At 36.0% G+C, this 18,500-nt stretch overlaps 1 protein-coding gene across 1 annotated transcript; it reads left to right on the top strand.

The window, feature by feature from the left end:
- Positions 1 to 13,424: 13,424 nt before the first annotated feature.
- On the top strand, positions 13,425 to 16,204 carry LOC133788701 (translocon-associated protein subunit alpha). The gene is made up of 8 exons (XM_062226276.1): positions 13,425 to 13,629; positions 14,214 to 14,378; positions 14,480 to 14,530; positions 14,782 to 14,870; positions 15,093 to 15,170; positions 15,260 to 15,463; positions 15,692 to 15,763; positions 15,906 to 16,204. Exons 1-8 carry the CDS (start codon positions 13,560 to 13,562, stop codon positions 15,954 to 15,956), a joined length of 780 nt encoding a protein of 259 aa, XP_062082260.1. The 5' UTR covers positions 13,425 to 13,559; the 3' UTR covers positions 15,957 to 16,204.
- Positions 16,205 to 18,500: the final 2,296 nt, after the last annotated feature.

The raw sequence follows: 18,500 nt of genomic DNA, 5'->3' as shown, positions 1-18,500 counted from the left end.
TTTAGTAGCTTTAAATTGGGTTCGATAGGGGTTCGATGTGGATTCGATGGGTAGTGGCAGATGGTTTAGTTCTAGTAGTTTTAAATTAGGGTTGATGGGGTTCGATAGGGGTTCAATGTTGGTTCGATAGGTAGAGGCAAATGGTTTAACAATTGCTTTCCTATTATTTTTGCAGCATATTGATGTGGCTAAGCATATTCTACGTAGGTGTCGATAGTTCTATCCCGGGGCGTATCGGTAAGATGCTGTTGTGATGAATACTATGTTCTCACAAGTGGTACCGGCCCGTTATGATGCATATCAGAATGCCAAGGAAGTGGATAAGAAAAGGTTTTTTTGGGATTCATATGTGATGTCAATGATTACGGGAATTGACAATCAATTTTTGGCGTCGTGGAAGGGAGTAGACACTGTATATTGGTGCCAGAACTACCTTCAAGCACATTGGTTTGCAGTTTAAGCCTCCATTTCTACTTGGACTTTGAATGTTTATGATTAAGACGTGACCGTGATAAGTGATAAACAACTGCAATCATTTATGAAGTCATGGTCTACTTTGTTCCCATCGCTGTTATTGTAGTCACAACTTTTCAAGGACGACCCTCGGTTGACGATTCCACCTGGAGCTAAAAGATGCAAAGAGTTCAACGTGCACTGCATGCCAATTGATTCAGTACCCCAAACCAAAGTCAGGTAATCAAAATTCTAGTTTTTATTCAAGTTTTTTAAATTAAATTCTATGTTGATTTTGTTACTAATGCAGTTTATGTTTCGTTCACAGTGGAGATTGTGGTGTGTACGCCATCAAGCACATCAAGCACTTATTGGGTAGGCTACCACTTCACACGATCTGCGATGACAACATGGAGTTGTTTAGAAACAAATGGACAGTTGACTTATGGTATCAGAATGTTAGACATTGAACATTCTCTTATTGTTATATTTCTTTGCTTAAAATTTAAGTTATTAAAAAAAATTGTGTATCGAGCATGCAAATCATTAACGACAATTAGCAGTAAAAAGTCAAGCAACCAAAATTAATTAACGACAATAAAAACAAATAAATAACCTGACCAATCAAGTTTAAATAAAATACAACAAAAATTATACTCAAAGCCGAGCTTTGCATGAGGACTTGTTGTGGCCACGACCACCACATCTACTGCACTTACGCATTTTCACATCTTTTTCCCTGCCAGATGGCCAACGGTTTGTCCTTGGTCTTCCTAACTTTGGCTTCTTTGGACGACCAACTTGTTGTTTCTCTATGGGTACACCAACTACCATATTTTTAATGTCATCTGGAAGTATCCAGTCATCCTCGTTCCCAGTTGGGTAAATGGTTTCTTTGTACAAATTCCTCCATGACTCAATGGTGTAAAACGGTGAACACAAAGAGTAAAGGTTCACCCCACGCTCTATAGCTGCTGCAGCTGCATGGGGATAGGGTGTGCCTATGAGCTGGAATACCTCACATGAGCATGATTTCATCATCAAATTCACCTCAGCATCGCTGTCTGTACCAGTTACATGAAACTCGAATTGGCTAAGGGCATAGACAATCATGAACCTTCCTTTGTCAGCATTGTTTGATACATCTACCTCCATCAGGGTGGATAATCTGGTGGTAGTCTTCTCTATCACACTACATCGTTCAGAAAACCAAGACTGTAGTGTGAACCGAATGAATTCCAAAAAAAATTGTAACTGGAAAGGTTCTTGCATCCTTGGTCTTGTTGTTGAAGCTTTCGGCGTAGTTGCTTGTCATTATATTGTATCGTTTTCTAGGAAAGAAAGGACGAGACCACTTATCGAAACCAATTCCCTCCAAATAGGCAGCTATGGGAGGATCCATTCGCTTAATATTTTCAAAATGCTTTAGAAATTTGGTCTTCTTCCATGCATAGGTTGCTGCCCACATCTCATTGTGACAGTGATCAGTCTTGAACTTAGGTTTCACATTCATACTGATGTGATGGTAGCATGCGCCGTGGTAGGCATCAGGAAGGACAACCTCTAGAGCATGAATAATGCTAGCATGCCTATCTGACACGAAAGCCAGGTTACCAACGTCCCCAATGGCTTCCTTCAACTTCGTCATGAAATATTTCCACGAGTTGTGGTTTTCACTATCCACCAACCCAAACGCAATTGGATATAAATGACTATTCGCATCCAAAGCAACGGCACATAGCATATGGCCACCGTACTTGTTCTTCAGGAACGTGCCATCCACACATATCACAAGACGACAAAATCTGAATCCCCTCCTACAAACTTCAAGGGAAAAGAAGCAATATAGGAAACGACCATCTTCAGCGACAAAATCAATAATTGTACTTGGATTCTTTTGTTGCAACATGTGCAAGTAGGATGGCAACTTGCAATAAAAATCTTCATATATCCCCCTAACATACGTAAGTGCCTTCTCTCTACATCTCCATGCCTTTTCATAACTCATATCAATACCGAAAATTTTCTTCATATCCTCCTTTATGTTGTTTGCCATGTAACTGGTCCCATCAACTGTGTATTTGTTCTTTATGAGGTGTCCAACATGTTATATTATTTTATAATATAATGTAATATTATATTATATTATAATATAATGTAATATTATATTATATTATAATATAATGTTTTAGATTAAATAAACGTGACAAAGAGTGTCACATATTATAACATATAATAGAAAGTTACAATATTTCGATATATGAGATATATCCAAATAATGTAACATATTTGGTGTAACAAATTTGTAACATCCAAATATTACCCTTTATTGTGTAAATTTGTTGTTACACAATATTGAGATGAATTTCATAAAGCCATATGTGATATGGATGTTAGAGATATGATTTTAACCCCAATAATGTGTTTTGGGAGTTACAAAATTATTTCGGAGGGTTTGGAACCGTTTGGAAAAACAGCACATTTTTTAGTGCTGAAAATGATTGGTGGCCGCAGCCACTAAATGTTGGTGGCCGCGGCCTGTGGGACAGAGGCTAGTGGCCGCGGGCACTAATGTCTCTGGCCGCAGCCACAGGCCAAAAACTGACAATTTTTTTCAGTTTTTTCAATCTTTGTTGAACGGCTCAAAAAACCCAAATAACTCTCAAATATCATTTTTAATTCCATATTAATCCAATTAAACATTGGTAACAATCATGGGGGTTGGTGGAATTTGAAATTCAAAGGGTGTCTCTATATAAATATGAGCCTATAGCTTACTTAAAAGACACAACATTTCTATCTATTAGAGCACTTGGCTAGAAACACATTGAGGCTTGATAATTCCAGAAAGCATTTCCTATAATCTGTGAGAGATCCCTTAGTGCTTGAGTTAGGGGGAAATAAGCTTTTGGACAAAGGTTTCAAACCTTGTTCAAGTTGGTAATCCCCAACACTCTTCACTTTGGTAGTGTGAGTGAGAGTTGTTTATCTTTTGTTTCTTGTTCCTTTCTTTCATTCTATTGCTTTTCATCTTTATATTGTTCTTCTCTATTTACTTGTATTTCTTGTTCAAGAGTTGTAATCTTTTCTTTTCTTTTGTTTCAAACACTTTACTTTATTTGTAACCTTTTGCTTAGAGTTGTATTTTACAATTCTCTTCTTCTTCATCATCTTCTTCATTTTCTTTGTTTATTTGTAATTTTCACTTATAGTGTTGTAACTCTTTTTAATCAATCATTATTTATTTATAATATATTGCATAGAGTTGTAATTTATTATTATTTCCATTGAGGCAAATACATATTTTCTTAACACAACGACCCATGGTGCAGCTTGACGATGACCTTTTTGTCGCACTTCTAGTGAGCATGTGTGTACGCTCTTGTATACCGTGATCTCAAACATGGGGGACATTGGTAGTTTTTTCTTAGTCTCCAACAACAGTCAAGATCTTTGCATGTGATATATCACACGTCAGTACCAGAATTTTTCACTGTATACTCAAAGTTATTATTCATTGCAAATAGAGCAGCTTTTGTAACGCCCTGGTTACCCCAGAACAGTTACGGTGAACGGTGAATCAGAAATTTGACTCGCTACCTGAGTCCTTTGGTTAAAAACTTGCATCTAAGTGTTATTAACAGGTTAAGGTGGAAAACCAATCAAAAGGAAAGGATATATTTTATTAAATACATAAAACTATTCACGGGCCCATAAAAACATTTACAAGTTATTTACAACTCAAAATGGTTATTACTGTTTCAAATTTACAAACCCCGCCGACCTAAGCGGCAAAAATAGGGTAAACCCCTAGTTCCTCTGAGAACTCCTTGGCCGTGGTGGTCAAGCGGCCGCATATGTACACAACACCACCTAAGCTCTCCACTCAAAGCTGGGTGAGCTTTTCTTTCCCTTTACCTGCACCACATAGCACCCATGAGCCAAGGCCCAGCAAGAAAACACAATATAGCATGATATAATATCAAAAATGATCATAATAATCATTCAGGACTTTCAGTCCAAATAGAAGAGTGACAATTGAAAAGTCACTAAGGTGGGTACAACTCCCTTTAGCCATGTGACGGTAGGGTCACCGGGGCTTTAAAGATAAGTGATCCTTTCACTAGCTAAAACATGGTAGGTGCATGATGACTAGTCATCAACATAACCTACCTCATGACCATAGAGTCATAACCCTGGAACATTGTTCCCTAGCCATGTGACAAGCAATCACCTAGGCCTTAGGCCCTGGCTCTGAGTAACTAGCTTAGACTAGTCAAGCGCTTATAAGATTCATCGACCTTAGGGTCGGTCCAGCGTTAATGCCTTAGAGTCATTCAACGCTGATATCGATTAGATCTAATCTTCATTCGGCCCTACGTTCAGGACGCTTATGCCGTTTCAGACTCTTAGGTCAGTGATACGCGACCAGTGCCGTCCCTGACTAATTAGTGCCATACACAAGTAAATAATATCCGCTAGCATTTAATATGCAATCAATGTCCACATTTATCAACCAGCATGCCTTAACAACAATCATGCATGTCATATACTCAGGGTGCAGTTTTCTTACCTCAGGTTCGAGCGAGAAATATAACAAGAACAACTCCTGAGAACGATCAACCTTTTGGTTCCTTAGCAGTTACCTAATCATAACCAATTATAACCTCCATTAATGAAAATCCACAATGAAAGGGTCTTAACCTAAACCCCACTCTCGAGACCTCAAGACACGCCCACATGGTGAGTAGATTCGATCCTGAGCCTTAAGGATTGAAACCCCGAGCCAAAAACCCTTAAAAACACTCAAAACAGGATTCTGGAGGAACAGAGTAGCGCTACAACATTGCTCCCTAGTGCCCCAGCACTATACTCAGAACCCCCAAATCGCCCAAAAGCATCCTGTGTAGCGCTAAGCGCCCTTTGATGGGCGCTGTAGCACTACCCCCAGACTGATGCTCCCTTGAAACCTCCTTCTTCGACTCCTTCAGTTCTAACTCAATTCCAATGCTTCCAAATCCCATTTTTGGTGCCAAATGAACCCAAAAACCATCCTCACATACCCCAAGCATCACAACCACAAGAACCCTAGCCAAAACTCCCAACAAAACCAATCATCCAACCTAGAAATCCCAACTGAAAACCATAACTAAAACAGAGCAAAACAGGGAATTTAATGGCTAGAAACTTACTCCAAGCTCAGCTTATGATGCTCATCAATGGTGGAACACACTCCCAAGCTCACAAGGCTTACTTCCCAAGCTTGAATCCTAAAAAATGGCTCAAAATCACAAAGGAAACTAAAGGAGAAAAGGTACGGGAAAGCTCTTGAATTATACTCTATTTTCTCTTCTTTTCTACAGCCATAAATGGTTTATATCTATCCTAGGGGTGAAAAGACCAAAATACCCCTATGTCAATTAAGGGTTTCTAAAAGCTCCCAAGGGCAAAATTGGTATTTCCCACCTATCTCGTTAATCATAATTAACGCTCTCCAATTCCCGCTATTATCGATAATCTCAAACACTAATAATTCATATCCTGTTACCCTTTAATTCCCGGCAACGCTCTAATCGTTAAAATCACCCCGAGACTCATCCTGAGCCCCGAACTTAAACCTGTTATGACTAGACCGCTAATCAATATTCCAAGATCGTCTCATGCCGAATAGCTCGAACAAACCCACATTATAATGTGGTCTCAACAATATATCACCGACATGCATACAAATATACAATTATGCCCTCAACGGGCCAAATTACCAAAACACCCCTGAAATCAAATGTGGACCCACATGCATGCATTTAACATCATATTATAATATAATTCACATAACACATGCATATAATCATTTAATGGCATAATTAAACAGTTATGGCCCTCCCGGCCTACTAATCTAGCCATTAAACTGCATTAAGGATTTCGGGGCATTACAGTTTTGGTTTTTAAATCAATCTTATCCTCAAAAGTCTTCCCAACATATATTTCTCTCATTGGTGCACCAGATGACGAGGAATGGGTTTTAGCAGATGCCTCAATATATTCTTTTGTAAACACTGGGGCACTCCATCTGGTGTGATCTTCTCTTAATACAATTGTCTCCCTCCACCTAGTGTTATCTTCTGTCCTAGCAGGTTGATTACTGCTTCTGGCAGGTGTTCGGCGTCCTTGAGTTGGGAGGTGTGCCTGTGCAAGAGGCAGTCTTGGCTCTTGTTCTACTTGTTGGGATTGGGAAATGTCTAACTCCTCATTTGAAACATCTGCACTATAATACGAGTCATCCTCGGAACCATCATCATTATCTTCAAAGCAATTACCAACTGGATCATCATTCACATAGGGATCGTACTCATATGCCTCAAGCACACCTGTGAGATCTCCTTGTGGTATATCAAGCTGAATAGTAGCCATCAGATCAGTAACTGGAACAAAAGTGCCCACCTCGCTAAGATGCTTGTAACTGCTACCTGTAGGAGATGGATCAACACTGGTCGTGTCTTTTTTGTTTACACTAGGAGAAGGATCTGATATGACATTCTTCTTAACTGGAGTCACACATAAGATTATCTGTTCTTTCAAGCTTATTCCTAAGAATACACGAACTTGGCGATTATTCCTCAATTGAACCGGTGCAAATGGTTGGTCGCTGCATACGTATGGCACCTCGAGTTTCAATTCATACACCTCTCTATCCATCTGAAATGTCTCGTGCAGTATGTCAAGTAGTTGCAAGTAAGTAACATCATTCTCTACTGGTATCACTTCACCTTCAGCATCCTTAAAATACCATTTCCTGCCATATGTTTCCCAAACACCGTTGAAAGAAACAAATACGTAAACAATAGAACCTAAAATAAAAATAAAAACACAAATACAATTAGCTGAAGAACTAGAAAAAAAATCAACAAGCATGCATCAAGGATGCCATCGAGTATGAATCGTGAGAATGCACATGAACATCGAGCCATCATCGAGTAAGGCATCGAATAACCATCGATCATGCGTGAAATAGTGAGAATGCACATTTGCAGGTATCGAGTAACCATCGAGCAAACATGCAATCGCAAAAAATGATGGGCCATCGAGTAGGCATCGAGCCTCCATAGAGCATGCACGAAATAGTGAGAATGCACATTACCATCGAGTAACCATCGAGCAAGCATGCAACCGTAAAAAATGATGTGCCACCGAGCCTGTTGGGGTTTTATGCCCTAATTAAAACCCAAATTCTTTGTAATTTCATTTTATTATCAATAAAAGAATAGAAATCATTTTTTGACTTGGTTAATCACTTTGCTCACATATTTTATTTTCATGATTATTTGTTTAATATAAAATTCTATTAAATCCCGAGCATATAGCTAATCTTATTTAAAGAGACGTAATCACAGTGGAATATAAATATGTTTATATGTTCAAAATAAGTTAGTCCTAAGATTAGTCAGTGCACAGGATTTACACTGACTTGCCAATCTATGATATGATCTACTTACACATTATAGTGTTTTGTTCTTTCCAGAACATTAGCAAAGTAGATAAGATCCGATGTATTTGTTACATCGGACTAGACCGATATTGACAGTTTATAAGATAAGTAAACATACCGTTATTATCTATTCTAGTCATATCATATAGTTGACCATAGGTCAATTCAATCTCAATTCTGAGTGGTTAGTATTCTAACTGATTGTATTATTTGAGTTCTTTGACTTGTTCGTTACCAGCTTACCCTACGGACTAGCCCATACTTACATCTTGGGAACTCGGTAGTATAATTGAGTGGGAGTGTTAATCATAGATATGAACTTCTATAGCTTCTGATGAAGAAGTGAAACAATGGTTTCCTTTTAGTTTGGTTCAAGGTGTTAAATGATAGAGATCTCATTTCAGTAATTAAATTAGTTTACTGAAATATCATTTACAAGGACCTAAGTGTTTTAAGGATAAAATACAATGAGGGGTAAAACGATATTTTAGTCCTATCTCATTGTAGACCGTCTATAGAGGATTGAGTGACAATTATGGTTGTAACAATGGATAATTAATAGCGTATCTATATTTGTTATAGAGCGTTCTATGAATTCAATAGTGCAATTCCGAGTCTTTAGTGGAGTCACGAGGAATTAATAAGTTAGTAAATTTATTTGTTAGATTTATGATAACTTATTGGAGCTTGATTTCATAGGCCCGTGGTCCCCATTATACCTTGGATAAAATCATCTAGATAGTCTCAATTAATTGATTTAATCATCAATTAGAATTATCAAAGTTGACCAGGTCAATTTTGGATAGTTTCACAGAGTTGTGTAATTTTGAGAAGAAAAGTGAAATTATGGCAGATTTATTAATTAAGATAATTTGGTATCTAAATTAATAAATAAGTTTAAATCAAGGTTCAAATTATAAATAATTAATTTGATGAAGGATTTAATTAATTAAATCAATAGAAAATAATACAAGCCTTGATTTTAAGTCCAATAGGCTTATAATCAAATGGGAAATTTCACGGGCCTATAGCCCATGATAATTTCGACCTAGGGCTTCAAAATGGCTATTATTTTATTGATTTTTTAATTAAATTAAATGGCCTATTTGAGTCTATAAAATGAGTGCTTAGAGAGAAGTCAAAACATAAGTTTGATAAGTCACAAGTCAGATTTTCTGATAGTTTTAGATTCTCTCTAAACACAAGTCTTTTTCTAAGCCTTTTTGTTATTTTCTCTTATTCTCTCTATATCTATCTCATGTGTTGAGAATTGCCCACACTAGTCTAGGTGGTTCTAAGGATACATTGGAAGATTGTGAAGAAAATAGAAGATCGGTTCAGTTTCTTGATAATACTCTGCGACAGAGAGGATACAAGAGTTAGAGAAACTGAAGGAATGACTCTTTAATTCCGCTGCGTATACGGTAAGTATTCTATTATTTGTTTCTCTTTGAATTCAATTTTAGAAACATGTTTTAGGCTATCTCGTATTAATTTGTTTAATATTAGATATACATGAAAATAAATAAAGATCCTGTATAAGCTAATCCAACAGAGCCTGTATCGAGTAGGCATCGAGCATCCATCGAGCATGCATGAAATAATGAGAAAGCACATTACCATCGAGCACCCATCGAGTAGGTATCGAGTAACCATCGAGCACAATGTGCAACCGTAAAAAATTATGTGTCATCAAGCCTGCATCGAGCAGGCATCGAGCAACCATCGAGCACAACTCAAACCCAAAAAAATTCCAAAAAATGCAGATCGACAAAAAACAAAAAACAAATAAAAAATATGTGCAAATATTGCTCAGATCGATTCGAAATGCCCAAAAAGTTTAAAGAAAACATCACTAATCCAAGTATTTAAGAAAAAATTGCTTACCCATAAGATTTTTCTCCAAGATTCCTCAACCTTTACTTTGGTCTTGATCTCTACAAATGGCTTCCTTCGTAGGGGGTTGCTCGACTTTTGGTAGTGCAGGGATCTCTACCGTGGTGCTCTTAGTGGCGGTGTGAGGTGAGGTGAGTGAAAGAGAGTGACGAAGAAACAAGAAAAAGGAAGAGAAGAGGGAAGAGAAGAGAGAGTTATGTCAGGGGTATTTTCGGTATGCTAAAAAGAATTGGCACCATTTTGAAATGATAAAAATACTTAGCATTTTTTTTTAATTACACCACCCCATTAAGCATAAAAACTCAAATTTACCTAAAATAAAATCATATCCATGTCATGATAGTCTTTCACCTATAAAGATAACTATTTATCATAAAGCCTGGGTCATCCATGTGTGCAACCTTTTCTAGTCTATGGATGCTTGTGATAGACTTAATGCCACTTATTCTTTAATAATAGTATAAAGATAGTCTAGAACAAAAACTTGTCAGAACCATTACATATCATTTTTCTTTTCTCGTGCCCAACACCTCTTTCTCTATTTCTTTCATTTCTTCTTCTTCTTCAAATTTTCACGGCAAACCCACCATTGGAGACCACTGTCATTGACTTGTTTATTTTGTGGGTGATCTTGCATTGACTACGCATCTTTTGGACATGCCATAGTTGTTATGGTGTTTATTTGAGATAGATCTTATGTTATTTTTCATATTCATATTCATAATGTGTGCCATGTTCTTATGCATTGTTTACTCACTACTACAAAAATTGTATGAGAAGTCGATTAATAACCGACCTATAAACGTTCATAAGTTAGTTTGTAACCAACCTCCCATGCAATGACTTACCATGTAGAACATGGTAGGTCGGTTGGCGTCAAATCGACTTATGGTGTACAACATGATAAGTCGATTGTACAACCAACTATGGTGTACAACATGGTAGGTCGGTTGTTTGATCGACCTGTGGTGTTTAGCATCACAAGTCGGTTTCTATACAACTGACTTGTGGTGTTCTATTTTTTTCTTCATATTAACTTGTATTTTTTTTCTTCATATTAACATGTAGGTTCCTCACACAATTGAAATTAAGCACCAAGTAGAATAGAACTAATATCAAAATTACAAAAGTCCAAAAATAAAAAATATATATACTTAATATCACCAATATATATCAATAAGTTTACAATTTTTAGATTTGTGGAAAATCAAACTCAAATTTGTACAAATTTACAAAATATATACAAATATAGAACAATCATATATGTACAAATTTACATATATAATACATTGTACAAATATACAATACTCAAATTAATACAACTATAAATTTCTTCTGCTTAAAAAAATGGGGGAAAAACATGCCAAGTCCATCGCTCCAAGCAGTTGCCACAAGCTTGTCACATTTTCATACTTGACACTTTTCTCTTCTCAATATAACAAAAGATAACCAAGTCAAACCTAAATATCATCACATTATTGTTGGGAAAATATAAGTTGTATCAATGAAAATGGTAAAAAGACATTTACAACTCTAAGCAAAATATACAAATGAACAAAGATTGATTAAATAAAGTTACAACTCTATAACAAAAGATACATGTCAATACGAAAATGGTAGAAAAAGATAGTAATGAAAATGACAACTCTAAGACAAAATGATACAAATATACTAGAAATAGTAGAATGAAATATATAGATAAGATTACAACTCTAAAACAAAATATACAAGTAAAAAAGTAAAATGAGAATATGAGAAGAAGATGAAAGCAATATTATAAAAAGAAAAGAACAAGAACAATGAACAAAGAACTCTCACTCACACAACCAAAGTGAAGAATGTCGGAGATCACCAACTTGAACAAGGTTTGAAACATTTGTCCAAAAACTTATTTCCCCCTAACTCAAGCACTAAGGGAACTCTCACAATTTTGGAAATAACTTTATGAAATTATCAAACCTCTAGGTGTTTTCTAGCCAAGTGCTCTAATGAATAGAAAAAATGTGTCTTACAAGTGAGCAATAGGCTCCTATTTATAGAGTTTAAAGACACCATTTGAATTTCAAATTCCACCGACCCCATGACTGTTACCAATGATTAATTGAATGTTTATGAAATTAAAAATGAGATTTGGAAGTTATTTGTATTGTTAGAGTTGTTCAAGAAATTAGAAAAAACTGAAATTTTGGCAGCTAGCCTTCTTGGCCGCAGCCACGGGCATTGCTGGCCGCGGCCGTGGCTCTCTGTCACCCAGGCAGCGGCCACCAATGCTTCTGTCCACGGCCACTGGCCAATTTCAGTACACAAATTTGTGCTGTTTTTTCCAAATCACTCCCAATTGATTTTGTAACCCCCAAACACATTATTGATGTTAAAACCAAGTCCCCAACATCCATTTCACTTATGACTTTAAGAAATTCAACTCAAAATTGTAGAACAACCAATCTACACAATAATAGGCGATATTTGAGAGTTACAATTTGTAACTGAATTTGTAACACCAAATATATTACATATTTGAATATTCACATATATCCAAATATTGTAACTCTCTTTTACATGTTACAATATGTGATACTCTTTGTCACATTTATTTAATCTAAAACATTATATTATAAAATAATATAACAATTACAATGTGTTAGTTAGGTAGGTCCACACAGAACCGACCTACCATGACATCATGATAGGTCTGTTTTGAAGGAACCAACCTACCATGTAAGTATGATAGGACATGGTAGGACGATTTTGCAGGAATCGACCTACCATGTAAGCATGGGAGGTCAGTCCACATAGAACTGACCTACCAAGACATCATGGTATGTCGGTATTGCAGGAACCGACCTACCATGTAAGCATGGTAGGGCATGGTAGGTTTGTAATGTATTAAAGTTCCTAATAAGGCTTAATGCCTTGATTAGGGGGACATAAATGTAATATTGGACTATTATGTGATTTTAATTGATTAAGTATGTGATTATGTGAATTGCATGAGTTATATTATTATATGAATGGTTTTGCATATTTAAGTGTATTAAATGTGATTATACTATTTTTTTATGATGATTGAATTTTTGCCTAATTGTAATTTGGATTTTTGGTTGCTTACCTATTTTTGTCTTGATTTTCTTCGAGATTTAAGCCATTTTCAAGTAGGTTGTTGTTGTCTTGATTATAAGTGTTGCCGGACAATCACATCGCCATTGTTGTTGTTGCTGCTGTCAAATCGAGATCGGCGACAGTTATGGTGTTTTCTCGTTTCTTTGGGATCGTCGCTGTGGGTTAAAGGAGAACGGGAAGAGCATTCCACTTGAAGAGAATGTTGAAGAACTTCAATGACCAAGCCGTATTTTTGTAATTAAAACTTTGGCATAAAAGTTATTTTGTCCATGTGGTAGTAAATCTATTATTTTTTACTAGTTTTTGGTTATATCAGAAAAATTCCCAAAAAGTTAATAGAAAAACTTATTGGACCGGGCCTCAAGCTATCCATGGGCTTTTAGGTGCACAAGTTTACATTGACACCAACTATTAAACGACGACGTTGGGGATCTGGACGCCACGTTCCTCGTTAGTAAGCAGTGTAAATAAAACCCCAAATTTGTCAATTTTGACTCGATTCTCAAAGCTTTGTTTCTGCTTGGATTCTGTGTTCCATAATTTCTCAAACGAAGAAGTAGAAGAGAAAAGCCGTACATCCCAACCTCTCCATCCTTTCTTCGTCATGGTGACGATGAACCAAATCAGGGTTTTCCTCCTCGCTCTTCTTCTCGTCGCATCTCCCTTCGTTCGAGGTTTTTGTTTTTTTGTTATTTTCGTAGATCTAGATCTATTGATACACCAGTCATTATCTAAGTAATTTGTGAAATTTATTGTATGAATCAAATTTTCTGCAAGATTTTGTAGCATGCATGCATGGTGGGTCCGATCGATGAGATCTGATTCAACTCGTTCTATTGGACTGCCTAATTTTTTTTGTTTTGGGTTTTGGAATGGTTGCGCTAGATATCGATATCGAAATCGAATTATTGTAATTTGAAGTAAGGGTTTTTTTTTTTTTTTTTTTGGGGGGGGTGTGGAAACTGGGGTGTTTGATTTCTTTGAATGAAAAATTCGATATGATTGAGTGCTTGGAAATTAGTCAATGCATTCAGGGTTGGTTTAATTTAGTTCTCGACTAAGGAGCTAGTTCAATCGTGGGGTATAGCATTTGATGGTCAACGTACATAGATTTTATATATCGATCGATGAATGCATGGGGATTTTTGAATTCAGTTTTCTGCTACTTTGAATTGTGATCTACTTGTTTGGTGCTGGGTTGACCTGTTTAGATTAGCAATATACATGTTTGTAACTTGTTGAGCTTTGTTTTCTTCAGTTGCCAGGGCTCAATCGAGTTCGGATGCGGAAGTTTCTGAGACTGTAGATGAGAGCAGTGATCTTGGGATTGTTGGTGAGGATGTCCAGGACTTCGGTGATGAAACTTTCAACCCAGCTCCTGGAATTGATACAGTCTCTGTCTTTCCAAAGAACAGCGCACGAGGTGAGAATGTCTTTCAATGATTAAGAACGAAGAATTATTTTTTAGGTTTTGTGTGGCGTAAAATTTTGAGGTTGATACATGTCTTTTTTTTTTTTTTGCAGTGGTTACAGCAGGAGAAGACACTGACTTACTGGTTGGAGTGAAAAATGATGGTAATAAAATTGTTATGGAAGTTCGGAATTATAATTAGCCGTTTTTAGTTTTGTTGGTTCTCGGGTGTACATGATATTATGTTCTTACGCTTTGATTTTAATAATTCTGTATTGCTATATCGTTGTGATGACTATTGAGTGGTAATTTTGTGTCCTCTGAATTATCAAGTTATCCCCTTTTCTTATGGGATGTGCTAATGTATGTTTTCTTGATGACAATGTTAAAGATGCTTTTCTTGATGATTAAACAGGGGACTCAAGCGTTAATGTCATTGCAATTAAAGCTAGTGTTCATCTCCCATTTGATCATAAAATGCTGGTTCAAAATTTGACTACAATGGTGAGTTTGGGTTTCTCCAGTTTGAGTATTTTTAAAAAAATAAAAGTAATTGTATCATAGTTTACTTATTGTGAAGTATAAATGATCAGAAAATGTCGCTTCTCACAATGTTCAATGTCTCTCTTTTTTGTTCAAGTGGAACAGAACTTTAATTGTTTCGATTGCTTTATTTAGTTCATTCCTTGTTTATCTTGTTTCTTACACGTGGTTTACCTTTTCTAGACCTTTAACAATGCGTCAATACCAGCTTCAGCCCAGGCTACTTTCCCATACATATTTGCTGTCAGCAAGTACTTGCAGGTACATGGATCGTATTGGCAGTGTCATGAATTTTGAGTTTCTTAAATCACTTCTATTAGGATGACATTGAGTTTTTTTTTGGATTGCAGCCTGGTACTTTTGATCTAGTTGGCACCATTATTTATGAGATAGACCAGCATCCTTATCAGAATACCTTCTACAATGGTACCATTGAAGTTGTTGAGGCTGGTGGATTCGTCAGTGTTGAATCTGTTTTTCTTGTAACTCTTGGAATCGCTCTTCTTGTTCTCCTTGTCTTGTGGGTTCATGGTCAAATACAGAACCTTTCTAAGGTACTAGCAATTCATTGTTAAACTATTTCTAGATGTGGTATGATATTTGTGGTCAATATGTATAAGATCCTTTTGTGGTATGGTACTGATTTTGTCTGCCACGAATTTCACACCACACCATTTACCTAATTGACATTTTTTTTTCTTTGGATGCTCTTGCGGCAAACTAGTCATTAGTCACGTATCTGTTTTTATCATAAAACCTTTTCCAATGTCTGTTTTTTACAGAAAACCAAGAGAGCTCCCAAGGTGGAAGTTGGGACCAAGACCACTGATGCGTCAATGGACGAGTGGCTTCAGGTATGTAGTTAATGCCGATGCATTGCCTTTTGAATACTCAATCTAGTGTAATTAGATGGGGATTATTCCCTGAACTGCAAATCCCTGCTACCCTAATGAGAATCGGTGCTAATCTGTTCTGTTTTTGCTGTTTGATGCGTAGGGAACTGCATATACTCAGTCACTTTCCAGCAAATCAAAGAAGAAGAAGTAGATTAAAAGTTATCATAGCTCTGCTACGGATGAGAATACATAGAAGGTTCAAGCTCCTGTAACTTACGTTAGGGATTTGAGAGCCACAAAAGCTGAATTAGTTTTGACAGCTAAACCAGAATTTTTACCTTGTTGCTTTAGTTTATTAAATTTTTTACATTTACAATATCTTGGACCTGACTTGGAGCCTTTTTGAAGTAAAACTAACGGATATTTAAGTTAATGAGGAAAACCTTTTTTTCGTTTGAAGGTTGCACTTTTTTTTACCTGCTTATGCAGGGCCTGTAATTTGTTTTGAGATTTCCTCACAGCTAAATTTTGCTCTGTCAAATCCTCTTTATTTGTTTCTTTTATGTTCTCTATCTATATGATAATTTTCAAGGCATTGATGCCGTGCAATCTCAAGTTTTAGCGGCTTTATCAAAATACTCAAGTCTATTGGTGTGTCGCTTAGATTTTAGTTGGTGTATACTGTATCCATGAATGGAGGTGTGTGCATACATTTATTTAATGCTTCTTGACTGCTGAAAGAAGTAAAATTAAAACTGAAATTTGGAATGTTTTTAAGATAGCCTTTTAGAATTCACAAGTACTGACCAAATTGGTTCATTCCTATCCTGTCCTTTTAAGTAGTCGATGTATTGGATTAGCAAATTAGCTTCTGGACTTACTTTCTGCTTCATGGGTTTTATTGTCCCCTTTTATTCGTCATCTTCTCAATTATGGAAGCCAGAAAAAGCACAAATTATTGGGTTATAGAGGGCACCTTAACCATACTCATGGAGCAGTTTATATTAAGGTTAAATTTCTTTCTAGTTCTGTCCCCATAAAGTGAAGGGCAGTCAGTCACACGGTCTACGGGGTCATTTTTGATTGGGTATTGGCAAAAAGACTTTGATGGTATTCAAAGCATTTTTGTAAAGTGAAAACCACTTTCGTATGTGATTCTTTGGCACTTCTCTAGATATGTTATTAACCACTTGAGAAACTTCTTAATATCTTTGACCTGATATTGACTTAAATATCCGTTCTTTTTGCCCTTTTTTTAATGAAGTATCACTTAATAAAGACTATCATTTAGTAGCTATAATTTCAGACAGCTCTAATTTGCAGATATTTATATGTATATATATAGCATCTGTATTGGCAGCTTAGCGGTTTAATTGAGGAGGGACAGATCGTTCACATGTATTTCTGAACAAAAGCTTCAAATGAAAGCATTATGAGGCAACGTGTTTTGGACCACAAACCACCAAATCATACCATCATGATCAAGCCAATATAACTTGTTTTTCTCTTATTTGGTGTGGTTTTTATTTTCCTATTTTGTATTCTGTAATAGAACGGAAAGTAGTTCATAGTTCATACCATCATCTAGTACCAAAACAAACAAAATTAGCTAAAAAAAAAACTAAAGAAAGATTTTTCAATTGTTTTTTTTGCTTTTGCTTTTATTTTTCACTTAATTGGAAGTTATTGCTCTCCTCAAGTCTTGTAATGAAATTAATTACTCAGAGTTGGCAAGCCCCATACAAGTTGCCATAGAATCACTGCCAGCCATAAATTTTCTCACGTCTAATTTTTACAACTGTTGCAATTGGGTTTTAATGTATGCATGTGGACTCACTACTCTATTGTAGGAACCTTTTTGCCTAACTTAACAACTCCACTCTTGAGAACCTAACTAGCTCTGTTTTTTTTTTTTTTTGGCCAAATGCCATAATGATACTTGATTATGTTGTCACTCTATGTGGCCTCCCTGCTATACTAACTCTAATAACATACTAAGAAGAACAAAACATTTAATTGAACAACCCACGTGAGACTAAGTTATTAATAATAATGACTGTTAATATGGGAAGTATATAACCAATCAAAATTGATGTGTGGCAATATCATTTTATTACTGCAAAAAATATGCTTGATGATTAAGAAAAATGAAGAGATTAAGTAGACAAAATTTTGCTTATGATTATATGTATTAACATTAAGATTAGAGTCTGTATGTTTATATGTATCAATGTGCTTAAGAAAGAGATATATGCATGTGAAACTGATGTAACCAAGTGTTGGCTTTTAATGAGGCATGTGTTATATAACTTTCACAGCAAAGAGAGAACTGTACTGTATCCCCATATGTATTATAGCCATCTCTTTAGTAAATAAAAATTCCTAAAGAGTTTGGTACATTGTGGGGTCTTCATTAGCTACCATTGCCTTTTTTTATTGTCAGAATTTAACTGTAATTTTCTTTTGCCATTTTTTGCTGACTAATATCTATCCAATAGTCCTAATTGCTCTTTAGTCACAAGTCATGAGGTTTATGTTTCTATTTCTGTTCGGAATTCAGAGAAAATATATGCCTCGAATTTAGTATATAAGCGATTGTGACAGATAAAAATTTGGTATGAAATTTTAGTTGATTCACGAGAAGGTGATATATTCCTTAATTATATAGAAAATGCTTTTTGTACATATACTTACTCCTTTCAAACTTCCAACTGTGTATAACTTATCCAACCTATGAGAAAAAGTATGTGACTTT

This window comes from Humulus lupulus, chromosome 1 (assembly GCF_963169125.1).
Source record: "Humulus lupulus chromosome 1, drHumLupu1.1, whole genome shotgun sequence".
Lineage (NCBI taxonomy): Eukaryota > Viridiplantae > Streptophyta > Magnoliopsida > Rosales > Cannabaceae > Humulus > Humulus lupulus.
The sequence above is the reverse complement of the archived record's forward strand: the minus strand, read 5'-3'. Positions and strand labels throughout refer to the sequence as shown.

Excerpts from the sequence above, each read along its gene's own strand:
- LOC133788701 (XM_062226276.1), top strand. The coding sequence starts at position 13,560 with ATGGTGACGATGAACCAAATCAGGGTTTTCCTCCTCGCTCTTCTTCTC. Across the intron at positions 13,630-14,213 it reads CGCATCTCCCTTCGTTCGAG|TTGCCAGGGCTCAATCGAGT; the intron begins GTTTTTGTTTTT and ends TGTTTTCTTCAG. Across the intron at positions 15,464-15,691 it reads AAATACAGAACCTTTCTAAG|AAAACCAAGAGAGCTCCCAA; the intron begins GTACTAGCAATT and ends TGTTTTTTACAG.